This window comes from Fukomys damarensis, unplaced genomic scaffold, assembly GCF_012274545.1.
Source record: "Fukomys damarensis isolate Sample0158 unplaced genomic scaffold, DMR_v1.0_HiC HiC_scaffold_23, whole genome shotgun sequence".
NCBI lineage: Eukaryota > Metazoa > Chordata > Mammalia > Rodentia > Bathyergidae > Fukomys > Fukomys damarensis.
The window spans coordinates 4270158-4284471 of NW_022900935.1; the positions used below are offsets into that span (position 1 = coordinate 4270158).

Below are 14314 nucleotides of genomic sequence, written 5' to 3' on the forward strand. Positions count from 1 at the left end.
CAAGGCAGTCACATAGGGAAGTGTTGTCCTGTTCCGGACCCCAACTTCTCTTCCCCGGGGGCTCATCTCAGTCCTCAGCCTGGGCTGGCAACTCTATCAACAACCCCAACATGCTGATTCGGTCAGCTACCTGCTGTGCAGGGAAGCGGGTAAATAAATCCCAAGGAATCTAAACCAACCAGGCTACTCCTGCTGTCTCGGGTCACGGCTGCCTTAGGGTGGCCAGTCCCAAGGGGAACTCTGTTGTGCAATGGTTCCCAGGCACAGAAATAGACAGCGTCTTCACTGGATACTCACTGTGGCTTGAGGGCTGGAGCCATGGCTGCCATCTTGGACCCGTGACCCTCCTATCTCTCTGGGCAAAGCCAGGAGAGTGAGAGGGGCCCAGCCAAGGGCGCTGGGAATCCAATCCAGGACTTCACACATGCTAGGCAAATGCCGCACCACTGAGCTACAGCCCCAACCCTTAACTGGAAGCTTCTCAACCAGTACAAAAGGGGCATGACACAGGAGCAGAAGGAGAAGACCCTGGGGTAGAATCCCCTAGCTGGGTCTTTTGTTGGTTTGGGAGCCTCAGGAGGTTCTGTTCTCTCTCCAACCCTCAGATCCCTCAAGCATAAAATAGGGGCAATAACGAATGCCCTTCCCAGCCAGCACTGAGATCAAGAGAGACGTTGTACAGAGCTGCAGGGGGCTCTGAGGTCCGATAAGCGCACACCCTGCCTGGGAATCCAACTGAGAAAGGAGCTGGAAGGGACTAGGAAACATCGATGGACATTAGAGATCTCACTCTCCCCTTGCCAGTGACTTGAGATCTGGTAACTATGTACCACGGGCCACCACGCGCCAGGCACACCGTCCTCAGGGTCAACTCATACTAACCTTATCGAACCCTTACTTGTCCTGACTTCTGCTTGTTTTCTTCTTATTTTTGTCTGGGTTTTGCCCACAAGGAAACTGAGTTTCCTTAGGTAAGGAGCATATGGTTAGTCGGTGAAATATTTTTTAAATCTTTTTTTGTTGCCTAAATAGCGGTCTTAGGTTGACAGCAAGGTCAGGTGGAAGACACAGAGATCTCCCACTCCATCCCTCCCCACGCACCTATCCGCACCATAACTGTCCCCCACCAGAGCGGGACACCCAGTGAGACTCCGCACCCGGAACCCACAGTGCTTCATTATTCTCACGTTGCCTCCCTGGAGCCAGTGGGCTTGGAGAAAACTCCTCCACCGGTCACTGCGCGGGCGTAGGTCACAGGCTGGAGAGTGTGGGTGGCCTCAGGTGCCTCAGCCCCGTGGCTGGAAACGCAGCTCATCATGCACGAGTGACAGGTCAGGGATCCTTATATGTGAAAAGGTTATTTATGTGAAATGCGTCTCCTGGGAGCAGAGCCTGAGACGAGAATTCTTGTGCAAGTGCATTATTGAAGGTGTGCTGTCTGGGGAAACCTGTACAGGAACCAGGAGAACAGGCCAGGCCATGGGGTGCGTGAGTGAAGAGGAGTGTCTGGGGCATCCTAACACCTTCATCCAGGAGCGGCTCTGGGACGCCATACCGCCCAGACAGCCCTGCACACAGGCGAGGTGGCGGGATTTTATCCCCCATAGTGCTGTGCTCTCCTGTCCTCCGTCACAGGTAGCTTACCGGCAGATAGGGGTAGGAACTGGGGCGAGGTAGCTCCCAGGAGACAGGGATGAGGAAAGGCATCTTCCTGTCGGGGCAGAGGAAAGGCAGGTTGGAGCACTCAGCGGACAGCGCCGGGCCTTACTGGGAAAGGAGCCTGGGTGGATGCCAACATGTGTTCCAACCGCCTCTACCCATTATGGGCTCGTCTGAGCCACAGCAGTAACTGAACACCTACTATGTGGGATGAGTTAGATGTGGCCACCAGCCTCCCACAGCTCTAGTCACCTCACATTTACCAGTCGTGGCAAAGCTTGGTAAAGGCAGCCCCAGAAAGTGCTAGGGAACCTCGGAGGAGGGAGCGAGCCGTCTGACCTGGGAATTAACTGAACACCTACTATGTGGGATGAGTTAGATGTGGCCACCAGCCTCCCACAGCTGTAGTCACGTCACATTTACCAGTCGTGGCAAAGCTTGGCAAAGGCAGCCCCAGAAAGTGCTAGGGAACCTCGGAGGAGGGAGCGAGCCGTCTGACCTGGGAAGGAGGAATCATCCAGGGAGACATCTGTCTCCTGGGAAGCCGCTCTTCCCCCTGGGGAGTCTGGGAGAGGGCACCCCAGCCCACACATGGGGACGGGAAAAACAGACCAGGCCCTGGTGTCAGGAGCAAGAAGAGTAGAGGGGGGTCCCCAGCCCTCTCCTCAGGGCTGTTCACAGAGCCCCCGCTCAGTTCTTTGGCTGCTCTGGACTCTGGATACTGTGGTACAACTGAGCCTGAGACAGGCTGGGGCCTCGCCTGCGGGGACTTCAGAGCCTAGTTTGGGAGAGGGACACAGCACCAGATGGCATGATCCAAACATTTTGAGGGGCTTTACCCTGGGCCCATGGAGGACCTTGGGGTTTTAAGAGAGAGATGCATGGACAGGAGGGCCAGGATTGCCCTTTACAGCAGCCACTCAGGGTGCCGCTCGGAAAGCACTGGTGGGAGTGAGATGGGACCACACAGAGAACCTGCCACACTCACCTCCAGGACCCCACCACACGCACAGACGAACAGTTTGACTCAAGTATCATCCCTGGGGCTCCCTGGCTCAGCTTTTCCCAAGATTCAGCTGTTTTCCCTGGAGGAAACAGCTGCTTCCTGGGCTGCATGGGGGCTGGAGATTCAGAAGGTCAAAGGAGCAGGGTGCGGGCAAGGCTGGACTCCTCCCTTCCAGGGTGCTGTTGGGGTTGAAAGCTGGACTGGTCAGGCGGGATGTTGCAATACTACAGGACTTCCGGAGCCCAAGATGTCCTAGAACAGGGTGTGGGTCTTAGCTTCTCCTAACTTGGGGCCCCTGAGTTGGACACATCTGTAGTCTAATAAAAAAATAAATTTTAAAAAGGAAGTTTTGTTGACTATTGTGTGAACACCTGTAATCCCAGCAATCGGGTGACTGAGGCAGGAGGAATGCTGCGAGTTCTAGGCCAGCCTGAACTATAGAATGAGACCCTATTTCAAAACTCAAGCAATAAAAATGAACAGGAAGTCCTGCTGCTTACACACGTTAACTGTATTATGCATTGTATGTGCAACCCAGGGCAGCTCCCCTTCACTCAGGGAGGCCAGGGACAGTCAGGTTGGCAGCCCTGGTGCACGGAGGGGTTGGGCCCTTGCATTTGGGCCTCCAGTAGAACCGCAGTTTCTTCTGGTAGGTGTCCAGGCTGTTCTTCAGGCACAAGGCCAGCTCCTTGTCACAGGAACACAGCTGCCGCTCGCACCAGCTCCCCTTGTCAGCTGTGGGTGGAGGAGGGGCGGCTCAGAGTCTGTCCCCCGCGGTGGCAGAGCAGAGGCAGGACCAGGGTGTCCGAAGGTGGTGCAGCCCCTGCTCAGGAACTTCAGTTCTACCTGTGCGCGTGGCCCCCCTGTGTGCCCTGGCTCCTTTACTTGCCACAAGGCTGGTTCCAGAGAGAGAACAGCGTGAAATGCGCAGGCACTGGGGAAGGGGTCATAGGATGGCAGAGTGGAGATATGAAGTGCTCCAGATGGAAGCAGGAGGGTGGCAAGCAGCGTCCAGAACGGAGATCTGAACAGGCCACGCCTTCCAGGGAAAGCTGGGGTGGGGAGAGGAGCAGTCCAGGCTGAGAACAGCGTGTGCAAAGACCAGCAGGAGGCCGGCCGGCTTCAGCTTCACTATCAGTGAAGTATGGCTCCTAGCAGCAGCTCCTCAGAAGGCTGGGGGTAAGAATTAAAGCAAGAAGGCAAAGCACTCAGCATACAGCAAGTGCTCAAATAAAGACTAGATGCTGTTCTTAAGTCCCCAGTTGACAGGGACAGGCCCTCTGCCATCCTTCTCCATACTGGGAATGCAGCACACCAGGGGCCTGATGGCCTGAGGATCTGCACAGAGCCTGCGCTGTAAGGCTGGTAAAATACTTCCCCACTCCAGTTTGGGCTTTCTTGTCTGTAAAAATGGAGAGGATCAAGGTCTCACTGCTTCCTCGCTGGGGTGTTAGGTGGATCAGCTGTTATAAAAGGAGTAAACGTAAAACAGGCAGCCTGTCCAACCTGCTGACTTCGTTTTAGTCCTTGAGTAACCACAGGGTAGGTTAGAGATGCTGATAACGAGGTTCAGAGAGGCTAAGTAATGGGCTTGGGGTCCCGCAAGCTGGGCAGTGCTGGGCGTCACCTCCAGGTGCTGAAAGGGTCAAACCTCCCCTTGGGCCTCCCCATGCCCCAGCATCTACTCTTGCCCCTCCTCCGAACCCCTGCTGTTGCAGACACAGGACAAGAACAGAGAGGCTGAGTCCTTATGCATTGTCACTCAGCCTATAAAGGCAGTGAGGGCCAAAACTCCCTCCATCGCTGAGGCCAGGGCACTCACAGCATTGGATGTTGCCCTGGGAAATGGTGTATTTGTAGTAATCTGTCTGCGACCGGCATTGGTGGGACTTCAGGTGGGTGTAGCAGCAATCATGCTTCTGGCAGCACCTGGCAGGAGAGGGCAGTGGGTGGAGCAGGTGGGGTGCACCTGCAAGGGTCATTAGCTGGCTTTGGTTTCTGGCTACTGCTCCCCTGTGCCCACCCTGGGAGAGGCAAGGCCTTCAGGGCTCTGGTCTTCTTTGGGATTACAAGGGTGGATGCTGATCAAATGCTCCCAATGTACCAGGTAGCTGCTTTACTTCTAAATATTTTCCCATGACCTCATGACCACCCCATGACAGAGGTACGGTACACAGACTCAGGGAGGTCAAGGAAAATGGCCCCAGGCCCAGCTGGCCTCCTCCTCCTCTGCCCTATCTCAAATGAGATATGGGAAATAAAGAAGTGAGGCTTTTGAAAACATGTGATGTAAATGAGAAGTATGTGGGCACTGAGTCTAGATTAGAGTGTGGGAGTGCAAGGGGTCAGGCCTTCAGGGACTCTGGGGAAACTTCTAGAAGGCCAGCTCCAGGAGGGCTAGGACTCAGCACTTCCAAACACATAATCCATGCTCCATGAAAGGAATCCACAAAATGAGTCAACTCTGGAGGAGAACAGAGAAAGTCTCAGGGAAAGATTGCCCCCTGCAGGCCCGGGGTGGGGGTTACCAGTCTGTGGCATCTTTGGGCTGGCCTGTGCCACCAAGTCCGCAGTGACAGCCATAGGACCAGTAGTTGAAGAAGGCGATCTTCCCAGTCATTTGCCTGATCATCTTGCTCAGGTTCAGGAACCCCCCTTGGGTTGGAGTCACGCCTGCCAAGCAGCAATGAGGAGAAGGAATGAATGTCATAGGAGTGCCAGGGGCCACCAGGTGGGCACCTCTGCTGTGCCTGGACAAAATGAGTGAGCTTGGATGATGACGGTAATAAAATAATGACAACTACTTCTGCGGTTACATAGTGTGGCTGGAGGTGCAGCTGAGCAGCACAGCACAGGCTCAGCATGCACCAGGCCCTGCCTTCCATCTCCACCACCAGAGCCATAAAAATGAAATACATATACAACGACTTACTGAGTGCTTACTACATATTTCTTTGTGTATGGATTTAGTGACTCCATCCAGGGAGGTAATATTATTTTTTAACATATCCTTTTTGTTTGGGAATAGTTGCGATACAAAATGGCAAAGATGGTACCGAAGCTCCCATCTTCCCCTTGTCCAGTTTCTGCTAATTTATAATCTTATATAACTATGGTGCACTGGTTAAAATGAATACTGACACAGTGAATACCTTTAAGGGGCGGTGGATACCATTTAACACCCCCCCCACACCCTTAGTTCAAGGAATAAGACTCAGATGTGCTCTACCACCGAGCTACATCCCTCCTAGCCTATTTATTTATTTATTCATTCATTGATTTCTACTTTGAGAGACTCCCTAAATTGCCCTGGTTGGCCTTGGACATGAGATATTCTTGCGTCAGCCTCCCTAGTGCCTGAGATTCCAGGCATGAACCACCATGCCCAGCTAGTAATCCCTATTCTACTGATGAGCAGAATTAGGCTCCGTAACTTGCTCAAGGTCATGGCGAGTAGTTAAATGGAGTCAGAGTTGAACCCAAGGTAGTCTGGATCTGTTCTGGGTCCGAGTGTTGACTTCCCACTCACAGCAAGAAAAAGAACACTGACTCACTCTTCTTCCCACACCCCTCTGTGCAGCCCCTGGAGAAACCCAAGCATTAAGTGCATATGCAGCTCTCCTGGAAAGCAGCGTGACCTAGAAATCAATGATTTTCATTTTAGGCATCATAGCTCCTGGCTAGAATCGATCATATGGGGAATCTGTTTTATTTAGGCAGAGGGATACATTACGTCGAGTTAGGAGAAATAAAATACATTAAGTCAATGAATTCATGGAAAAGATGGGAGAAACTGACAAGAGGATGGACGTGTACGCATGTGCTGCTCTGGGAGACTCCTCAAGAATACAGGAGGTGCGTGCCCAGATGCAGCTGAATCATGGAAAGACAGGAAAGGGCATTTGGGTGACCTTGGTTTATGGCCCTCCCTATCCATCCCTGGGTAAATGAGATTATACTGAAACTCCCCAGGCACAGAGTAAGCAGCGAAGTGGGATTGAGCCCTACATGGAGGAGGTTAAAGTAGGAAGGGGGGCTGGGAGGGTCTCATGCTATGGACACAGGTGAGATCACAAGCAGGTGGCCTTGGGCTGCAACTGGAAGTGACTGGCCTGTTGTGTCCTCAGTGTGTGGGTGTCCACACTGCCACTCCTGCCTGACACCTTTGCTCTAGCATCTAACTCTAGAAGCTCGAACTGTGCTGATGAATGATCCCCATACCCTCCTCTGGAGTCATCCGGGATCCCCAGCTGGAATTCCTGGATTCCCAGATTGCATGGTGAGGAATGTAAAGGCAAGGAGAGTTAGAACCCACTATGTGGACCAACCAAAGGCTCAAATTTAGAATCTTGCTTTTCTAAGTGTTCCTCTGCTCACTTTTCTTTTATTTTACCAGTCCTTCCAATTGGGACTCATAAAGATACACTAACCTCTTCCCCTACAGGAATGGCCCAGCTCTCCTGTCAGGCAAGCAATGCTGTCCCGCTATGATTCTGAATGTTTGGCAGGGATGGGAGTGTCCTCACTTCTCATAATTTTATGGAGAGGATAATTCGTCCTGGGGAATGGAGCTCATGCTGTGCTTATGGGGGTTTTGGGACCTCGCTTGCTCTGTCAGCAATTCCTGTCTTCGTAGCCTAGGGCAGGGTGGCAGCAGGTGGTATCTCTGTTATCTTCGTGCTCCTGTGGTGTGTTATGCTGTTAATTGCTTACTCCCACTTACACTTGCTCAATGCTTGGAATCCATTCTCTCATTAAGTCCCTCTAACAACCCCGTGAAGAAGACATGGAGAGGTTGGATGGCTTGGCCTATGTCATGCTGCCAGGAAATGGGTTCATCTATGAATTTTACCTCTAAACTATATTGGTTCTTCTCCCTCTGCTCCAAAATGGGGATCAAATCCAAGGGTGCTCTACCACTGAGCTACGTCCCTAGCTCTTTTTATTTTTTATTCTAAGACAGGGTCTCCTAAGTTTCTTAGGCAATACACAAACTTCAGATCCTTCTGCCTCAACTTCCCAAGTGCTAGGATTACAGGCACATGCTACCATGCCCAGCTACTCTATGGATCTCTATATCTGAGGAATGAATTTATGTAGCTTTCACTTTAACTTGGGAGGAGTTTGAACAATCTGGGAGTGCCACAACATAACATCACTTTTTAAAAATACAAGACCTTTCTAAAATCGCATATTTTGAGATACATCAAGAAAAAGAAAGCCTATTTGCTAGCAGCCACATTTCTACATTTGGTCTGCTAAATACTGACTAGAAACTGCCCCTCACTCCTCCTTCTGCCACAGGTTAAGGGAACCCTGTTCCCAGGTTCAATGATAATGAACTTCAAAGGGCTCTAAAGATTGCTAGTATCCTATCAAAAGTGGAGACATGGGGATCCCATTTCTGTACACCATTGCCCCAGGTTCAGCACACCACACAGCTTGGCTGCCCACACCTCTCTGGGCTGAAGCTGCTTTCCCAGGGGCTGTTAGCCATGGATGGCACCTTGCAGAGTGTGGAAGGGTAGGGGACTGGGGTACTGGGCATCTAGGGAGAAGAGCAGTGATGGCGAACCTTTTATTGGATAACAATCTGCTGCAGCATGCATGCCATAGGTTCATCACCACTGGTATAGGGTCTGCCTGTATCCCTTCTCCTTGCCTGTCATGCATCCTGTCCCCACTCACCAGTCATCAGCAGCAGCCCACACAGCAGGATGAGTTTCATGATGCCAATAGGAGCGATGCAGGCAGCCCCGAAGGTCCCCTTTCACCTAGGCAGCCCCTTATATGAGACACGCCCCACCCAATCTAGCGCCCACCCCCCACCCCCACCCCGCCCCAGCAGAAGTGACTAATGAGGCTTCTACTTCCTCTTTTCTGGGGCTGGGAAAATCTGAGTATTTTTCCTTGTTGATAAAAGAAACCCATATCCAGTGTAGAAGATTTGGAAAACATAGACAAGAAATTTAGAATCACTTGTAACTCTGTTAAATAGCATTAGCATCTTGATGTATGTCCTGGTCTTATTGTCTATCCACCCACCTATCTACTCTCTGTAGTGTGCACTCGCATGTGTAAACACACACACACACACACACACACACAGACTGTCATCTACTGATAAAATCTGGATTTATTTCTATTCTTTTGCAGTAACATTTTCAAAGGCAGCCTCCAATTCCACTCTGCAGCTATGCTGTTTATTTCATGACTCCCTTATCGATGGATACACACATTTGTTTCCTGTTTTTTACCACCCTAATGCAGTGGAAGAAGAGATTTCTCGGTTCGCACGCAGAATGGTCTCCTCACTGGTACTTGCCAAGCCAAGGGACACTCACAAGCAAAGTGTGTCGGTACTGAGCCTGAGGAAGGTCTGCCCCAGATGATGGGTGAGAATCCTACTGAGACGAATGGTGAGGGCACGGACCAAGGGCGGAGGTGCAGCTGGCCCAACGCACTTGAGACTGTTGGCATTTGAGACACATCACACAGAGACATCAGCTTTAAGGGCTCTCCGGTGACCTTGCTCACAGACAGCAGAAACAGGTACTTGGGCATTTTCCAGTGGCTCTTCAAGGACTGCTTCTGACTCATCAGCTCACCCCAAAAATTCTCACTGCTGGAAGGTTTATTGTGTTTGATTTTTCTCTCTTTCTCTTCCCTTTCTCTTTAAAGACCTCTTCCCTTTGTTTCCTGACTCAGTCAACCAACTGACTGCCTTGTATTTGAGAAGACGATCTACACACAAAATAATTGAACAGGAGGCAAAGTAGATGTCTTTGGAATGTTCTTTGTCTTTAAAAAAAAAGCTGTGGAGGTATGTGAGTATGTCATAAGCTATGTGCATTCAGTATACACCACTCAGTGAGTTTCAGAATAAATGTACATCTGTAAATCTATCATCACTATCAGGCCATACAATATCCATTGCCTCAGAAGTTCCTCCCATCTGATATTTTCTTTGTTACATTTCCCCCAGTATGCCCAAAAGTCATTCTCTTATACTGGCCCCAAAAGTGTTTTACCCTAAAATACACCTTTTTTGTTTGTTTTGAGACAGGGTTTATGTAATCCAGGTTGGACTCAAATTTGCAATCCTCCTGCCTCAGCCTCACCAAGTGCTGGGATTATAGACATATACCATCATACTCAGCTAAAAATCATCTTCTAGAGAAAATAATCCAAACATTCATTTGGAACAAGGAGAGACCTAGAATAGCAAAAGCAATTCTAGGCAACAGAGACATGACAGGGGTATCACAATCCACAACTTGAAAGTATACTACAAAGCCACTGCAATAAAAATGGCATGGTGCTGGCAAAGAAAAAGACCTGAGGATCAGTGGAATAGATTGGAAGATACAGAAACAACTCCAGATGTACTCAGCTACCTTATCTTTGAAAAAGGAGCCAACCATCCTCAGTGGAGGAAAGATAGCCTCTTTAATAAATTGTGTTGGAAAAACTGGATTTCAACCTGCCAAAGATTAAGACTAGACCCTTAATTTTCACCATGCACTAAACTAAAATCCAAGTGTATTAAAAATCTAAATATTAAAACAGAGGCACTAAACTTGTTGGAAGATAGGCAGAACTCTTGAAGACACTGGCATAGGAAAAGACTTTATGAACAAATCCACAGTAGCATGGGAACTAGCAGAAAGAATCATCAACTGGGATCTCATCTTATTAAAACGCTTCTGCACTGCAAGAGAAACCAGCAACAGAGCTAAAAGAGACAACCTACAATATGGGAAAAAATTTTTACCAGCTGCTCCTCAGACAAAGGACTATTATCTAGAATATATAAAGAACTGAAAAAAAAATCAGGCCTCCCAAATATAAAGACCCAATTCAAAAATGGGCATCTGAAATGAACAGACATTTCTCAGACAAACAAGTAAAAGCAGCAAATAAATATATGAAAAAATGTTCAACACTACTAGTCATTTGAGAGATGCAGATGAAAACAACACTGAGATTCTACCTCACCCCAGAAAGAACGGCTGCTATCAAGAAATCAATCAATAACAAATGGTGACTGGGTTGTAGGGAGAAAGGAACCCTTCTCCATTATTGGTGGGAGTACAGACTAGTGCAACCACGGTGGAAATCAATATGGAGACACCTCAAAGAATTAGGATTAAAGATTCCATTTGACCCAGCTATTCCTCTGCTGGGTATCTTTCCAAAAGAATTAAAAGACTCATACCCCAGCAATATATGCATATCCATGTTTACAGTGGCACAGTTTGTGATATCCAAAACTTGGAAACAGCCCAAGTGTCCTTCAATTGGAGACTGGATAAAGAAGATGTGGTTTTCTATAAAATGAAGTACTACTCAGCCATAAAGAATGAAAAACTAGATTCATTCATAGGAAAGTGGATGCATATTGAAGCCTTACTCTTAAGTAAAATAAATAGGACACACATGTAAATACTGAATAGTTTCTCTGGTGTGAAAAAATAAAAGTGTAAATAAGTTTCAAATGGTATAACTGATAATGTGAAACAAGAAGAAAAGGGCTAAAGGTGTTGGGGAAGTGGGAAGGGTAAGGGAAAGGAAACAGAGGAAAAGAAAAAACATGAGAAAAGGAAAAAATAGAAACAAAGTCTTTGTAAATAGGGGAGGGTGGAGGGGTGAGGGGAGGGAAGGGGTAAGGGCACAAAAGGAGAACCAAGACCTGTCATGCAAAGGTCCAAGATTCCAATGATGAATACTGTAACTGTACTGTATACCTAAAAGGTACCAATAAACTCAGTGACAAAAGAATAATAAAACTCATCTTCTAGATCTGGATCTTGATCGTGCGGCTACCTCCGCCTGCTTTGTACACCTTTGGGTGAGAGCAAACATAGGCAGAACCACAAGATATTTGTTGATTCCAGAGAGTTCTTCCTGGTGAGAGAAGGATGTTTTGATGCCGCAAAGAGGCCTTGCAGACTCCAGCTACACATTTGTCTCCGACACCTCTAGCAGCCCCCGGGGTCTCCGACACCTCTAGCAGCCCCCGGGCGCGTCTAGCAGGATGAGTCTGGAATCAGAGACCTGGATCAAATCCGCCACCTTTACCAGCTGTGGGATCCGAGGAAAATCACTTCACCTCCACAAGCCTTGGTTTCCTCTGCAAAATGAGGCCACCCCACCCCACCCCCGCCTGCGTCTCTGCTGGGAGGTTTGGAGATAACACACGCGAAGCCTGCTCACTTGCTCAGGGAGCCTCGCTGTGGTGTTACACGGAGGGGAGGAGGACGGGGGAGGTGGGATTCAAACCCAGATGGCCTGGAGTGCGAACCTGATCCTCCCGATGTCCCCGTCCGTCAGCCTGGAGAAAATGGCTCAGTTGTGCCTCTGCTGCTCGCTCACGTGTCAGGCAGGGGTGAGCACGGCGGGACTTTATGGGTCACGATGAGGATCTGGGGAGAGGATGTGTGTTATGTTTCGGAAATGGATGAGGGCCCACGCTTTGGGAGCCTGGTCCTCGGTGTGGAGCTCTGAGAAACAGACCCCTCCTGGCCCCCTGTGGCTTCCTCTCTCCCCAGGCAATCTCTCCCCCATATGTGCCATGATGCTGTTGCCACGGTGAGGCCAGCTGAGGGGACCTCGTGAGAGGCAGAATCCATGGGGCCACCCAATCTGGGACGCCCCTCCTCTAAAACCTCTTTGCTTTCAAAAGTTTCCAGTCTTAGGTATTTGATTATAGTAAGAGAAAAATGCACTAATGCACACAGAAACAGGGCATGGTCCACAGCTAGAGATCAATACATATAGCAGGGGTTACTCCTCCCGTCGGCAGCATCCTGGTTCCCCTCACCACTGCTGCTTATAAACAGAATAAATAGCTAACCTTTGCTTCTGCGTTGTCTAATATGCTGCCGATCCTCTCCGCCAGGCATTTCACCTCTGCGTTTTTCTTCTCTCCATAAATTTAATCTGTCTTTTTTTATACACCCCCTCTATCCTTCTCAACACGCACAAGCTTTCCTTTATCTTCTTAAATATGAAGGATATCATTATGCTCTTCCATATTTTTATCTACTAAGTCTATCATCAGGCCATTCCCGAATCTTTTTCTATTATCTGATGGCTTCTTTAGAATAGATTTCCAGAAGTGAGGTTGCTGGGTGAGAAGGTGCAAAGCTTTTAAGCCTCTTCCATTCTGTTGGTGTAGATTTAGAAGGTGGCCCACACCCACCCCTACACACGGCCCAGCCATCTGCTCTGGATGCGGCATTCAAGGGCGTTTAAGCCATAGCATTTCTCGAGATTTGTCAGCAAGTCTGGGTTTTCACTTCCCTTCTCCCTGCTAGAAAACTCCCTGCTGATACTGTTCATCCTCAATCCAGCACACTTTCCAGGGAGCGGGTAGAAGAGAGCAGGAGAGAACTTAGATGCTGGATTGAAAATTCTATGAGTAATAGTCGCCATTGTCTGGAACTTCCCCTGTGCCAGGCACTGTTATCTCATTTAATTTTCACAACCACACCAGCCAGGAGAGACTGCTACCCTCGTTTGACACATGGGTAAACCGAGACTCAGAGAGAGTACAAACTTGTGCAGGCTCTCACAGCACGTACCTGTCAGAGTCGAGGGTAGCGCCTTTGCTGGGTGTGAGGCCAAGGTTCTACATGCTCCACACATGTGTGAAGTAAGTGGGCACTGGCCCGATGCCTGCATCATGGATGAGTCACTGTATGCAGGAGTTCCCCCATACCTACTTCCCATCCTCCCAGCTGAGCCAGAGGTGGAAACAAAGAACCCGGATACCTGTTGCTCAACTCACACAGAAGGGAAGATGACTCTCACAAGCACAAGGCCGTGAAAGAGGATGACTGTAAGAGAGATTCCATCTTGCTGTTCCAAAACAGTCCAGCTAATGCTGCTTGCACAAGTGGCTACCCACGGATGTGCATGGTGATTGCAAGGCCTCGTGGCGGCCCTCAGGAGGCACAGCTGATGTAGTGTCTCATGGTTACACGGATATGTTTGTGCTCTGCAAATGCATCCAGCTGCTTGCTTATTATGGCTTATGCATTTCCCCGTATATGTGTTATATTTCAACACATCTGGTTAACAACGATGATGATGGCAATATCAATTAAAGACAATGGGTTCAAACCTCAGCCAGAAGCACTTCAGAGAGCCGTCTGGATGGCAGGATGGCCTGGATTATGATCTGAGGTCGTACAGTAGGAGTAAAGTGGCCGCTCTGATTTTACACAGCTCTGGCTTTGAATCCCAGTTTAGGAATGGTGTCAACCTTAGTCAGACTGCTTCATCTCACAGAGGGTTGAGTTTCCCCTCTGGGAAAATGGACTCGTGGAACTCTGCAGGCTCACGGTCATGTATGAAGGGCACACAGTAGGTGGTCAGTGAATGTAGCACCCCTGGTGACCCCTCCTTGCAGACAGAAAGCCTAGGGTGCTGACTGGTGGGAGGAGCTGGGTAAGCTGGCCTCCCTCTGCAGCCCAAGCCTAGAGATTCTTGTTTCTAAGCCAGGTGTTGGCTGGCTTGGGGAGTTTCCACTATGGCCTCTCAGTTCATTCAGGGTGATCCAAGAAAGGCCTTGAGAATCACTTGAACTCCCCATGACCAGGAGATATGGTTGTCGTTAGATAGTTCTTGCTTTTTTTCAGGCCT

General features: G+C 49.3%; 1 protein-coding gene across 1 annotated transcript; it reads right to left on the bottom strand.

The window, feature by feature from the left end:
- Window positions 1–3158: 3158 nt before the first annotated feature.
- On the bottom strand, window positions 3159–8458 carry LOC104855406 (group IID secretory phospholipase A2). Its single transcript, XM_010614255.2, has 4 exons — window positions 8354–8458; window positions 5194–5338; window positions 4488–4594; window positions 3159–3400 (listed from the first exon to the last, which is right to left on the bottom strand). The coding sequence occupies exons 1-4, from the start codon at window positions 8391–8393 to the stop codon at window positions 3216–3218; spliced, it is 477 nt and encodes a 158-aa protein (XP_010612557.1). The 5' UTR covers window positions 8394–8458; the 3' UTR covers window positions 3159–3215.
- Window positions 8459–14314: the final 5856 nt, after the last annotated feature.